Consider the following 15,513-nt stretch of genomic DNA (forward strand, 5'->3'; position numbering starts at 1 on the left):
TGTCACATGATCTTCAGAAATCAGAATAATATGATGATTTACTGCTCAAGAAACATTTCTGATTATTATCAGTGTTGAAAACAGTCGTGCTGCTCAATATTGGAAACCGTGATGCATTCTATTTTTCAGTTTTCACAGATGAACAAAGTTCTAAAGAACAGCATTTATTTGAAACAGAAATGATGTGTAACATTATAAGTGAGTGTCACTTTTCACAATTGAATGCTGAATTAAAGCCCCATACTTTTTGATACGGTTTAGGCATTGGTCATTAAATAAACCCATATCTCTGGACTACTAGTGTTTACACACTTATAAGACCGCCTCACACACACACGAGGAGACGATCCCTCCCTATCCTGACAGGAAGGAAAGGCCAGTGTAAACAGCTAAAGGAAGCTGTTATAATATTCACATGTGAACGAACCGAGGTTAGAACCGCAGAAGATGATGATGAGCGTTTCGTTTTGGAGTTTAGCAGCAGCGACAGAGACGACATATCAGTGACAGTCAAAGGTGAGCTGATCAGAAGAGAGAGAGAGAGTGTGTGTGTGCGTGTGTGTGTGTGTGTGTGTGTGTGTGATTCGTGATAAAACACACCAGCTCCTTCTCGTCGTGATCCAGAGCTCGACTGAACCGCTTCCTGACAGACGTTTCAAAGGGGCTGTTTTTATTATGTAACCGCTTGTCATTCCCAAATTTAATGCATTATGTAATATCTCATACTGGCATGCTGGGACTTGTGTGTGTGTGTGTGTGTGTGTGTGTGTGTGTGTGTGTGTGTGTGTGTGTGTTACAGTGTCTCTGTTTAGTGCTGTTTCAGTCATTCATCACCATCTGTATTTATATCTGTATCACCTTCACTACCGTTCGAAATTTTGTTGTCATTTTTTGTTCATCAAGGATGCACTAGACATTCATAATGTAACAAAAGATTATTTATATTTCCAAAAAATGCTGTTCTTTTGAACTTTGTTCAACTGTGAATCCTGAAAAAAAAACGCATCACAGTTTCCAGTAAAATATTGAGCAGCACAACTGCGTTCAACACTGATAATAATCAGAAATGTTTCTTGAGCAGTAAATCATCATATGTTCATGATTTCTGAAGATCATGTGACACTGAAGACTGGAGGAATGATGCTGAAAATACAGCGGAGCATCACAGAAATAAATTACACTTTAACACAGATTCACACAGAAAACATTGGGATAATATTTCACAGTTTTTACTGTAGTTTTGATCAAATATATGCAGCCTTGATGAGCAAAAGAGACTTATTTTTGTGTGGGTATGATCTGGACTCAACTTAAACCGTGTGTATGTCAGCGTTTCTCGTAGTGCTTATAAGTGTCTCTAAAGAGCTGAGTGAGATATTGAGTCTCAGACCTGCTTTCACAGGCTTTAATGATCCGCTTCAGACGTAATGAAGTGAAACTGAACTTTATTAATTAGAAACCGGAAAACCCGAGTCAGCACTGAGGACTGGATCGTGTACTGGTTTTCCTTCAGGACAAAACCCATAACCTGCGTTTAATGTTTGCAGGATTGCATTAAAATAAACTTGTGTCTTTTTAAATATCGCAATAATAAATAGCTATAATAAAATCACTTAAGTGTTGGAAGCGAAAAATTAAAATCCAACTGTAATTTTTGTCTGATTATTATTATGATAATTTATTTTATGAAAAGAAATTAGTTTTTGACTAACGTGTTACATTTTTAAGATGTGCTTAGTTTTTGGAGCATAGTTTTGTTAATGCTCGTTAAACCGTTAAGTTTATTTCATGAAAAGAAACTAGTATTTGACAAGCGCATTATAGGATATACAAAATATTTTTGCCAACTTTCAGTCAAAATATTTGAGAATTACTATATATAGTGTTATATACTATATATAATTATTTGTCATTGATTTCACAGTTGCATTGTAGTTCATTGTATTTAATTTTTTTAAAGCATATTTTTGTTCATGCTTTATATCTATTAAGTGTATTTCATAAAAATAAACTAGTATTTGACCGATAAATTATATTTTAGTATATATAAATTTTTTAGTAAATTGTAATAAAAATATTTAAGAATGGAGAATATTTTAAGGATTATTTAATCATTTTGTTCATGCTTTATATCTTTTAAGTTTATTTCACAAAAATAAACTAGTATTTGACTGACAAATTATATTTTTAGGATATAATCAATATTTTTGTTAAATGTCAGTAAAATATTTGAAAATGAAAAATATTTTAATGATACAATTTATTGTTTTTTGTTTTTGCTTTACATCAATTTTTTTCAGTTTAAAACTATTCGACTAACAGATAATATTTTTTTTCACAGCTTTCACAAATATTTGCTTAATATTTTTAACTTGATATTTAAAAATTTTTTCCTGTTTAACGTCTGTTATGAAAGTTTATTTCACGAAAATAAACTCGTATTTGACCAACAAATTATATTGTTAGGGCATACTTAATATTTTAGTTAAATTTCGATCTAAATATTTGAGAATGGAGAATATTTCAGTTGTTCATGCTTTACATCTAGTATTAAGTTCATTTTATGAAAAAAAACAACAACTAGTATTTGACTAACAAATTGTGTTTTTAGGATATATTTAATATTTTTGTTTAACTTCCATCAAAATATATGAAACCTTTTTTTTTTTACTTGAGTTATTTTACTTCTGCAAGTTAAACTCAATGAAAAAGAGAAATGTTGCCTTGGCATTTATAGCTGAAAGACATTATTTTGCATGTAAACCTGTTGTTTGCTATGGAGTCTGATGTGATCTAGAGGTTAAAACCACCCTGAATGTTGCTGGTTTACATCCCTTCGGGGTCAATAATAAAGATCCAGTTGTGTGTGATATATTCAGGCCTCTTCAGAATATCAATCTCACAGACTCCATTAAAGAGGAGCACGAGGAGACGTGGAGATCAGGCTGAGCACTCAGTGCTTTTAACCTAATTGTGACCCCAAGAGAAATGACACTGATGTACAGTCAGAACCGAGCGGGTCTCATCACGAGCGGCTCGTTAATAGATTACAAACACCAGAGCGTCTGTGTGAATATTTAAATCAACTGGCCGACAGCATTTACATGAATTACTCAGCGATGGAGGTTTTGTTTATGAATCGCACATTTCAATCAGAGAGCGTATGATGTTTGAGTTTCTATTAAAAAACATCACCGTCTCCAAAGTCTCAAAAAGAGCTCATATTTGAACTTTGCACAATTCATCTATAGCATTTGAAAGTCTTATAATATTGTACTTGCATATGCAGCTTTATTAGATTATATATTTTTTTAATTCTAAATTAATTTAGTACTTGCATAGTATTTAAAAGTCATAATATTTCTGTACTTGTATATGCAGCTCTATTTAATCAGAATATATATATATATATATATATATATATATATATTCTAATGTAATTTAGTGATTATACCATTTGTGTAGTATTTGAAAATCAACTAATATTGTTTATATGGCTTTAATGAATTAAAATATGTATTTAAGTTCTTAATTTAATTTAGTAATTTTACTATTTGTGTACTAATATTTGAAAGTCTACTAATAATATTCTACTTATATATGCAGCTGTATTGAATTAGAATTAGAATTTATTAAAAAAAATACTTCTAATACTTCTAGTTCAGCAATTTTACCATTGGTTTTGTATTACACAATATTATTAGATTTTAAATATGGCTGTAATATATAATAGAATAAAATGGTGTATGTATATGTATGTGTGTGAGATATATATATATATATATATATATATGTATATTATTTTATTTTATTTTTTTCTTAATTTAATTTAGTAATTTTACCAGTTGTGTGGTATTTGAAAATCTGCTTAAATTACATTTGCATATACAGCTGTATTAATTTAGATTATTATATATATATATATATATATATATATATATAAATAATTAACTAGTTTTAGTGTTTGTGAACTGTGGAACTCTATTAATATTTAATTGTGTATGCAGTTCTAATGAATTAGAATTTTTTTATTTTATTAAGTTAATTTAGATTTAGTACTTGTCATATATTTGGAAATGTAATAAGAATATTCCACTTGTATATGCATCTATATTGAATGAGTAATCTTTTTTTATTCTTAATTCATTTTAGTCATTTAATTATTTAGACATTTATTGTTTTATTATTTAGTTATTATTATTATTAGCGCTTTTATTATTTTTGTAGTACTTGAAAATTCACTATTTGACTTGCATATACCGCTGTATAGAATTAAAAGATCTAAAATTTGATTTGAAAATTCCTAAATATAATTTAAGAGCATATGTGGTTTGATTCTCTATTTGTAACAAATATCACCGTCTCCGAAGTCTCTTGTAAGCAGCTCCTGGATATTTGGACGTGATGTTCAGAAGGTTCATGAGACGTGCTGCGGGCTGTAATGTCTTCAATTAGCCGTGATTGAACGACCCCTTGTGCTGCATTTGCTCTCCAGCAGAGCGCCGGCCGTAACCCCATTAGATAATTGAAGCGTGGTTGGGTTCACAGATTTATTTTAGTATGGTTTTCAAATTGCCTTTCAAGGCCTTTGACTCTTTGACATGATGAACTCTCTCCAGATGACTTTGACACGTTTCCCATACGACCTTTATTTACGTCTAAGGTCATGTTGGCCTTTTTGACAATGTTATGAGACTGTCTAAAGACAAAATTGCTTTATGAAAATCTTTTTTTTTTCTAAATGAAATGTACATGCAGCTGTATTAAATTTGAGAAGAAAAAAATGTGTGTATATATATATATATATATATATATATATATATATATATATATACAGGTGCTGGTCATATAATTAGAATATCATCAAAAAGTTGATTTATTTCACTAATTCCATTCAAAACGTTAAACTATATATTAAACTGTATATTATATTCATTCATTACACACGGACTGGTATATTTCAAATGTTTATTTCTTTTCATTTTGATGATTATAACTGACAACTAAGGAAAATCCCAAATTAAGTATCTCCGAAAATTAGAATATTGTGAGAAGGTTCAATATTGAAGACACCTGGTGCCACACTTTAATCAACTAATTAACTCAAAACACCTGCAAAGGCCTTTAAATGGTCTCTCAGTCTAGTTCTGTAGACTACACAATCATGGGGAAGACTGCTGACTTGACAGTTGTCCAAAAGACAACCATTGACACCTTGCACAAGGAGGGCAAGACACAAAAGCTCATTACAAAAAAGGCAGGCTGTTCACAGAGCTCTGTGTCCAAGCACATTAATAGAGAGGCAAAGGGAAGGAAAAGAAAAATTTACAAGCAATAGGGATAACGTACCCTGGAGAGGATTGTGAAACAAAACCCATTCAAAAATGTGGGGGAGATTCACAAAGAGTGGACTGCAGCTGGAGTCAGTGCTTCAAGAACCACTACACACAGACGTATGCAAGACATGGGTTTCAGCTGTCGCATTCCTTGTGTCAAGCCACTCTTGAACAACAGACAGCGTCAGAAGCATCTCGCTTCAAAAAGGACTGGACTGCTGCTGAGTGGTCCACAGTTATGTTCTCTGATGAAAGTAAATTTAGCATTTCCTTTGGAAATCAGGGTCCCAGAGTCTGGAGGAAGAGAGGAGAGGCACACAATCCACGTTGCTTGAGATCCAGTGTAAAGTTTCCACAGTCAGTGATGGTTTGGGGTGTCATGTCATCTGCTGGTGTTGGTCCACTGTGTTTTCTGAGGTCAAAGGTCAACACAGCCCTATACCAGGAAGTTTTAGAGCACTTCATGCTTCCTGCTGCAGACCAACTTTATGGAGATGCAGATTTCATTTTCCAACAGGACTTGGTACCTGCACACAGTGCCAAAGCTACCAGTACCTGGTTTAAGAACCATGGTATCCCTGTTCTTAATTGACCAGCAAACTCGCCTGACCTTAACCCCATAGAAGATCTATGGGTTATTGTGAAGAGGAAGATGAGATATGCCAGACCAAGAATGAATCAGAATCAGAATCTGAATGAGCTTTATTGCCAGGTATGTTCACACAAACGAGGAATTTGTTTTCGTGACAGAAGCTCTGCAGTGCAACATAATGACAGTGACGGAACAAAAAACACAATATATATATGTGTTTATATATATATATATATATAAATTTATATATATATAAATGTTAAAAAAAAATACAAATAGGTAGGTAAGGATCGACAATATACAAATTGACAATGTATGGCAGGTATATTACAATGAGCATTATGTATGTACAGGTATATTATGAGCAAAAAAATTTAAGTGTACGCTAAGTATGTGTGTTGGATAAATAAGTGTATGTGTATATAAATATAAATATAAGTAGTGTAGTGTGTTCCACAGTTTTTATCAATTGTTCATTAGATGGATTGCCTGAGGGAAGAAACTGTTCCTGTGTCTGGTCGTTCTGGTGCTCAGTGCTCTGTAGCGTCGACCAGATGGCAACAGTTCAAAGAGGGAGTGTGCTGGATGTGAGGGGTCCAGAGTGATTTTAACAGCCCTTTTACTCACTCTGGATAAGTACAGTTCTTGAATAGACGGGAGGGTTGTACCGATAATTCGCTCAGCAGTCCGGACTACCCTCTGTAGTCTTCTGAGGTCAGATTTAGAAGCTGAGCTGAACCAGACAGTTACTGAAGTGCAGAGGATGGATTCGATGATGGTGGAGTAGAACTGTTTCAGCAGATCCTGTGGCAGGTTAAACTTCCTCAGCTGGCGAAGGAAGTACAACCTCTGCTGGGCCTTTTTCACAATGGAGTCAATGTGAATGTCCCACTTCAGGTCCTGAGAGATAGTGGTGCCCAGGAACCTGAATGACTCCACTGCAGTCACAGTGCTGTTCATGATGGTGAGTGGGGGGAGTGCAGGGGGGTTTCTCCTGAAGTCCACGATCGTCTCCACTGTTTTGAGCGTGTTAAGCTCCAGGTTGTTGAGAATGCACCAGACAGCCAGCTCTTTAACCTCCTGTCTGTAAGCAGACTCGTCACCGTCCTGAATGAGGCCGATGAGTGTGGTGTCGTCTGCAAACTTCAGGAGCTTGACAGAGGGGTCCTTAGATGTGCAGTCATTAGTGTACAGGGAGAAGAGCAGTGGGGAGAGAACACAGCCCTGGGGAGCGCCGGTGCTGATTGTACGGGTGCTGGATGTGTATTTTCTAGCCTCACTAGCTGCTGTCTGTCTGTCAGGAAGCTGTTGAAGGCCACTATCAGAGCAACCTGGGCTCTCATTACACCTGAGCAGTGCCACAGACTGATCGACTCCATGCCACGCCGCATTGCTGCAGTAATTCAGGCAAAAGGAGCCCAAACTAAGTATTGAGTGCTGTACATGCTCATACTTTTCATGCTCATACTTTTTAGCTGGCCAAGATTTCTAAACATCCTTTCTTTGTATTGGTCTTAAGTAATATTCTAATTTTCTGAGATACTGAATTTGAGATTTTCCTTAGTTGCCAGTTATAATCATCAAAATTAAAAGAAATAAACATTTGAAATATATCAGTCCGTGGGTAATGAATGAATATAATAAACAAGTTTCACTTTTTGAATGGAATTAGTGAAATAAATCAACTTTTTGATGATATTCTAATTATATGACCAGCACCTGTGTATGTATATATGTATATATATTAGTTATTTTAATTAAGTAAATGTAGTATTTGCAGAACAATTGAAAATCTAATAATAATCATTTTGTTTATACAGCTGTATTGAATTAGAATAATATTTTTTTAAGTGATTTTACTATTTGTGTAGTATTTGACAATCTTATATTCTAATGGTGTATTGGACTAGAATAATTAAATTCTTCATTTAATTTAATAAACTCAGAATTTTAGTGTTTTAATGATCTTATAATATTCTGCATGTACTTGCTGCTGTAATGAATAAGGTTTTTTTTTACTTAATTCATTTAGTTTAGTATTCTTTTGTGTGTGTGTGTGTGTGTGTGTGTGTGTGTGTGTGTGTGTGTTTGTGTGTGTGTTTGTGTGTGTAGTATTTGAAGATCTAATAATATTTACTCATATAGGCAGTTGTATTTAATTTAATTTTTTTAATTCTTAGAGTTAATTTGATTTATTAAAATGTAGAATTTGTGTACTATTTAGAAATCTACTAATATTCTACTTGTACATTATATGCAACTGCATTGATTTCTTTCTTTTTTTAAGTTAACTATTTAGTAGGTGTAGTATTTGTTTTATATTTGGAAGAAATCTGTGCTGCTATCTCTGGTTTTAATTGTGCATAACGATTTAAATTGTAATAAATATTTATATAATAAAATATATTAAATATTGATAAATAATTTACATATTCCAAGTTAAATGCACATTATACGTGCATCTATTAACACATTAATTTGCACTCGCAGTTTTCCTTTCATTAATTCACTATTATTGCAATCATTTTAATATTTCGCGTTAATCTATGGGAATGAAAATGGGAAATGTTGCATTGGCGATAAGCTGAAGGTTATATTTTTTTATTTTATTTTTTTATGTTTTTAGTTTTAGCTAACTATAATAAAATCAGGGTCGTTATTGTTAACTAAAACTAAAAACATAAAAATAAATGCAAAAAATAAACTTGTGCTGGGATGCAACACTTACTTTTTTTTTTTACATTACATTTTTCCACATAGTCAAGAGTAAATCGATTTGTGTGTTACATTGATTTTTACCATGTTTAATAATTACAATGATTCTTAGTACATTAACTGTAGATTGATTCATGGTTGCCTAGCAAGAATGCACACACGTAATACAGAAATGACATTAACTTATATTGATGCACACATGCATATCAACTTGATGAAAGATGAATTCTGGATCATGTGATTGTTATAATTTTTTCCGTATGTATTTTTATGTGCATAGCAAAATTGTCGATTTTGTCCTGTCCTGTCTATAGACTCTGGAGATGCATTAAGTAATACTTTATACATGATGCATATGGCCGTAAATGACTTTGGGTTTGATTTGAGTCCACTGAGTTTGTCAAAAGAGATGATGTAGTTATTTGGGTGGCGTATGGAGTTTGTAAAGACTCCAATTCATGTCCATCAGCCGTTATAAAAGAGGTCAGAGGTCAGTTTCTAATTGTCTGAGTGATGGTTGTTCTCGTCTTCACTGTTGTCCTCTAACTAGATGTGAAGCAAAGCTGTGCAAAATTTAAAAATTGTAAATCAACATCACAAATGTTGCCTTCCTCATGTGTTTCATACTTGTACATGGAATTAATAATTTGCATGCTAGCTGAAGTCTTGCAAATTTGTTGGTAGTGACTTTGTTGTTGTTTTACTGTAAGATGGTCATAATTTTATAGCATGTGGGGAAAATATAGTCCTAAATAAACTGTTTTAGTCTGAGCTAAAAACTTTCACTGTATTACACACACACACACACACACACACACACACTGAATGCAGTGTTTTCATGCCAGACACTGGTGTGTGAAAGTGATTCTCAGAGAGGTTGTGTGTCTGTGTGTGTGTGTTTGTTTCCACTGCAAACAACATTGTACACATAAAACAAATTTAAAAAAAGATTATTTTCTGATCTGTCACTTTAAAGAAATTAATACCTTTATTCTTCAGGGAGGCATTAAATTGATCGAAAGTGTCAGTAAAGACATTTATAATGTAATAAAAAATGTTTATTTCAAATAAAGGCTGTACTTGAACGGTCTATGAATCTGTGAATCCTGAAAATTAAAATGCATCACAGTTTCCACAAAAATATTGAGCAGCACGACTGTTTTCAACACTGATAATAATCAGAAATGTTTCTTGAGCAGTAAATCATCATATTATTCTGATTTCTGAAGATCATGTGACACTGAAGACTGGAGGAATGAAGCTGAAAATACAGCGGAGCATCACAGAAATACATTACACTTTAACACAGATTCACATAGAGAACAGACGTTTGAAATTGAAATAATATTTTTCTGTATTTGTGATCAAATAAATGCAGCCTTGATGAGCAAAAGAGACGAAAACATTCAACAATCATAACTCTTCCAGACTTTTGAACAGTAGATGTTTATATAAAGTCCGAGCTCACCAGAGAAACACACTGTGCAGGTTGTGATATTTATTTATTTTATGTTTTTCCGTGCTGTAATGGGTGTGTGTGTGTGTGTGTGTGCAGCTGCATCTGGCTGCGCTGGCGTCTCTGAAGGGTGACGTGGTGGAGCTGAACCAGCGGCTGCTGCAGACCGGGAGAGAGAGAGACGCGCTGGAGAAGAGACTGGCCAAAGCACAGGTCACTACACACACACACACACACACACACACATCGCTGTCAGATCCTGGAACACAACATATTTACACACAACAAACCTGCACGCCGTCTCTGCAGTGCATCCACTCCATTCCTCATCCGGTTAATTGAAAACCAGCTTCTATCCATAAAACAGAACCAACCGATGCACTTTCATGATGCTGTTCCTGTTCCGAATCTACTTGCTCTTAAACTACTTTTTTGTTGACATCACTTCAGCAACAAACTGAGGTTTGTGAGTTGATAAATAGCTAATAATTAATAAAATCATGAAAATGTACAATAGAAATGCATAAATCATTTTAAAATAGCAACCGTAATAAAACACTTTTTTAAAAAGACACTAAAAATATTTTATCAAGTGACCATTTAGCAACATTACATAACTATGGACATGCAAATGTGTTGTGAAATTATGGAAATATCTTCTTTTTTTTTTTTTTACACATACATACATACATATATACGTAGTTTGAATGAATGAGAAACTTTTAAGAATTTGGAACATTTTTATTATGTTTTATAGATCATGCATAGTTTCTAAATGTTTATATATACTCTTTAAACATTTTTATTTCAGATTTGGTTTATTTTAGTTTATGTATGTGTATATCACTTTTCACTATGCAATCATTTCCTGATGAATAAACATCTTACTTTTTTTTTCTTGCCTAATATTTTGAATAGAATCTAAAGTTTTCAGTTATGACTGGATATTGTAACGTGTTCAAGTTACTATATAGCTATATTTGCATTAATGAATCATTCACGATAAGACCAGTAACATGAATTAAACTCAAGCCCTGTTTTCAGTGAACTTGAACCTGACTGATGTCCTGCATGTCATCGCTGCTCTTTAACGTGTAAATGTCATCAGTTTTCCATCACATGAGAGTCTCACAGTTTCCCGTCCTTACTGTCACGTCTGCGTGGGTTCGATTACTAATTAATCAGACGTCTCTGGTTATCACTCAAATGTTGAGAGTCCGTCTGATAAACTAAAGTTAGGTTATACTACATACTTTATTTAAAAATAAGTAAATGTAAATGTATACATATTTAAATATGCATTTATAATTAAATAATAAATACAATAATATTCAAAATATTACATGTATTATATCATATTACTGTATAATATGTATAATTTAATTTTAATAATTATTTCAAGGTATAAAACAGAAATTATATCAATCATGACAGTCTTTGCCAGTGATAATGCACATATATTCTCATATTTTCAGATCATGTAAAGTGAATTTAGAAATATCGTGTACATTACTATGTTTTATGGAATTTAAGTTGCAATTGTTTTATTATTTGAAATAAAAACGTGTGCATAATTTTATTTGTACAGCACATTTCCAAGATTCAGATTCAGTTTCAGTTTCACTTTAAATCAATTTGTTTAGGCTTAGCACTTATAATAAATGTTTATGATAAATGGCACTGTCATTTGTTTGCTTAGATTTCTCATTCCTGTTCTGTTCTGAATACCATTATATCTGAAATATTTGTTGTAGTGTGAAGAAAGCTAAAATATATGTTTATAATGTTTGTAAATATTTCATTTTTTTCTGTATTTGACATTATTTTTTAAATGTTATTCATACATTTTGCATCGTTTTTTATTCTCTCCACAAAACACAATTTTGACCTGGTGTGACTTATTTTATGGAAGTGTTTATTTTAGAGGTCAACTAGTTTTGCCGATAAATCGGTACCGATAACCGGTTGACAATCATCAAAAATCCATGCCGATAGTTTTTCTTCAACTGGAGCAGCTGAGAAGGTTTTATGATTGTTTTCATACAGTATCCATTGTAAAAATGATCAATTGATTAATCTGTTATCATCCAGTGTCATCCAACCTAGTTATCATTATAGGTAAAAACCCACTATCATTCGACTTCTAGTGCATTCATACATTCTTTGCCAATGATAAGTTCTGTTTAATATTTATTGAAATTGTATTATGTATATGCAGTATTATCATTATTTTGACCCTCTGTTCTCTAGTTATCAGCCATCATTAAGATTCCCATATCAGTCGATATGAAAAAAATAGTAAAAAAAAAAAAAAACTACTGAATACAGTGTTTTGGCTGTATTTGTATTGTTCATGAAGGAATAGCTGAGACTCAAAAATGTGAAAGGAACAACCCTGAAAGATGCCATAAAGGGGCGAGACAGCCCCAGGCACATGCCTCAGTCTTGACCTTTGACCTTGACCTTTGACCTGCAGCCTATTTCAGAAAGTGCTGTTAAGAGGGTCCATTCTCTTTGTGTTCAGTACACTCTTGTGTCTTTCCCTCAGTGTGTTTCCCATAAAACAACACTTTTCATCAAGCAGTCCTACACATCCCGAATTCTCTCCTGAAACAAAGCGCCTATTGTTGCCAGCTTGAATTACTGTTGAATCACAGCCATAAACATCAGTCGGCATCAAAAATGAGAACAGCGAATCAGTGGTGCGCTGAGTATTCATGACACATCTGCTTAATGAAAAGACCCAAGCGAAAAGTGAAAACACATGTTGTAAAGCTGATAGTCGCATTGAGCTCTTCAGTTACGTTTAAAGCCTCCATTCTTTGCCTTTTGTCTAGTTCTGGTTCAAAAACTAGTGAGTTTGCTGTATAACATCTGCATATATAGCATCTCCAAAGAAACTGAGCTTCATAAATGACGAGAAACACATGTAAGAGCCTCAACTCAACCTTGACTCCTGTGGATTTTCATTTTATTATATGTGTGAACATTTTTAACCCAAGGACTTGATACTCTATCAAGCACAGCACCTACTGTAAATAAAAAAAATCATGTTTTGTTTAACTATATGAGAAAAAAAATAACCCTAATAAGAACACTCACATCAGTCTGGAGAAAAGCACAAGATATTTCAATGGCCCCACTATAAACAGGGCTATTCTTTATTATGGAACAACCATGCTTTTAAGATAGGGAGGAAAGCAGTGTATTGGAAGGCCTTAAAACAATTTATTATTTATATAGACGGAGGGCACGTTCATTTCAGGAACTAAAAAACAGGTTCAAATTATTGGATAAAGGGGATTTCTGGAACTATATGCAATTAAACCGTAACATTAGATCCGTAGGTTAAAAGCCTGCAGGAGAAGAAAGTGTCTTATTAGGATTTATCTTGAAACTCTCAAACCCTGTCCAAACCTCATATTTTTTTATAGGATTGCTGCAAACAGTCTGTATAGGAGAAGTGACAATTTAAGAATAGTATGGGAGAAAGACTTGGTGGTAAATTTGAGGAGGGTATATGGTAGACTGTAGTTTCTGGTATAGGTGAAAAACATTAGAAGCACTACAATATATTCAATCGATACTACTGGACTCAAGTAAAACGTCATAAACTAGGTAGTGCTTCTTCCTGAAGTCCACTATCATCTCCACTGTTTTGAGCATGTTGAGCTCCAGGTTGTTAAACCAGCTGCTCAACCTCCTGTCTGTAAGCAGACTCATCTCCGTTATCTATGAGGCTGATGGTGGTAGTGTCACCTGCAAATTTCAGGAGCTTGACAGGGGGCTCTTTTGCAGTGCATTCGCTTGTATACAGGGAGAAGCAATGGTCAAAGCACACACCCCTGGGGGGCACCAGTGCTGATTGTGAATGTCTTAGATGTGAGTTTCCCCAGCCTCACTAGCTGTTAACTGTCAGGAAACTGGTGATCCACTGACAGATGGAGATGAGGGTAGAGCTAGATCCTAACAAGATCCTTGCATTATTCCAAGGTCTGTTGAGGTGTTGCAGAATATAATGCAGTCCCATGTTAACTGCATAATCCACAGACCTGTGTGCTCTGTACATAAACAGAAGAGGATCAAACAAGGGTCCAACACCAGTCTGTCTAACAATTATTTTGTGATTGTGTCACAAGTTAAGTGACGCAGATAGTGACGATTCTCTCCAGCCAATCCATGATCAGCAGAGTTTACACGTCACGCTTTGGTAATGGTACAGTTGGTAATGGTATTAAAAGAAAGTACCAGGTACTGTACCCAGTGGAAAACCCCCCAAAACTGAACTATACCATGCCATACCATGCAGTGGAAAAGCGCCATTTTAGACAGGCGGGTGAAACACCATCTGTGCCTGAAGCTTTTCTAGACTTCTAATCTTCTGAAGACCTGGTTCACATTCTCTACACAGACCTCAAGCGTTCGTTGAAATATTTTTTTAAGAGTAGCGTTTTTAGCCACTCTGATCTCCTTTGTCAGTCTGTTTCTGGCCTGGTTCTATAAGATTTTATCCCCACTTCTGTAAACATTCTCTTTGGCATAACAACGCTGTTTGAGTTTCCCGGTAAACCACAGTTTATCACTATTGAATGATAAAAATTATCCGGTGGGGATGCGAATATCCTCACAGAAACTGATGTATGAAGTAACAGTCTCTGTGAGCTCCTCCAGATTTCCAAAACAATCCAGTCAGTGCAGTCGAAGCAGGCTTGTATATCCCGCTCTGTTTCATTAGTCCATCTTTTAACGGTCCTTAATTCAGGTTTAGCATATTTTATATACGAACATAGATCAGAGAGCCCCAAAGCTGCTCTTGGGACAGAGTGATATGCATCCTTTATTATGGTCCAGTATATTACCGTCTCAATGTAACATGCTGTCTGTATTTTGGCAGTTCGCAGGAGAGATTTTGTTTTGTTAAAATCCCCAAGAATGATTAATAGAGTGTCCTGGGTACTGTTGCTCCAATTCAGTTGTTAGTTAAGCCAGCTCACACACACATCTGAAGGAATGTACACGTTTGCGAAAATGAACATGGTAAACTCCCACGGCAAAGTGGAAAGGTTTACAGTTTAAGTGTGTCACACTATGAATAATTCTACATGACAAAAATATGGCTTCAAAATGATCAGTATCTGTGATTGTATCTATGATCGGCTCCAAAAATCCTTATTGGAGCACCCTTTCTGTTTACAGACTTAATAACATTTCCACATATCTCAAGGTGTGAAGCAATTTTTATTTACAGGCGGAGCAAGATACTTCATTGCTTCGTCTTTATATGTTTTCAATGCAGAAGACAAACCAATGAGCCGCTGGCTCTGTAAGATTATAGGACATGTCTTGGCAAGGATTTCTATATTTGGCTTTGTTTTCTTGTATTCATACTTGCTGAAGGTAATGATCAAAAAGTA

At 34.3% G+C, this 15,513-nt stretch overlaps 1 protein-coding gene across 3 annotated transcripts in view; it reads left to right on the plus strand.

The window, feature by feature from the left end:
• LOC132140094 (colorectal mutant cancer protein) overlaps nucleotides 1-15,513 on the plus strand; it is a 104,597-nt gene that overhangs the window by 35,860 nt on the left and 53,224 nt on the right. For 2 of the 3 annotated variants that reach the window (XM_059548909.1, XM_059548911.1), the window contains one exon: nucleotides 10,199-10,312. The exons of the other annotated variant lie outside the window; for it this stretch is intronic. In XM_059548909.1, the coding sequence (XP_059404892.1) occupies nucleotides 10,199-10,312 (114 nt within the window). The remainder of the gene's footprint in view (nucleotides 1-10,198; nucleotides 10,313-15,513) is intronic. 3 annotated transcript variants of the gene reach the window in all.

This window comes from Carassius carassius, chromosome 4 (assembly GCF_963082965.1).
Source record: "Carassius carassius chromosome 4, fCarCar2.1, whole genome shotgun sequence".
In the NCBI taxonomy this organism is placed as follows: domain Eukaryota; kingdom Metazoa; phylum Chordata; class Actinopteri; order Cypriniformes; family Cyprinidae; genus Carassius; species Carassius carassius.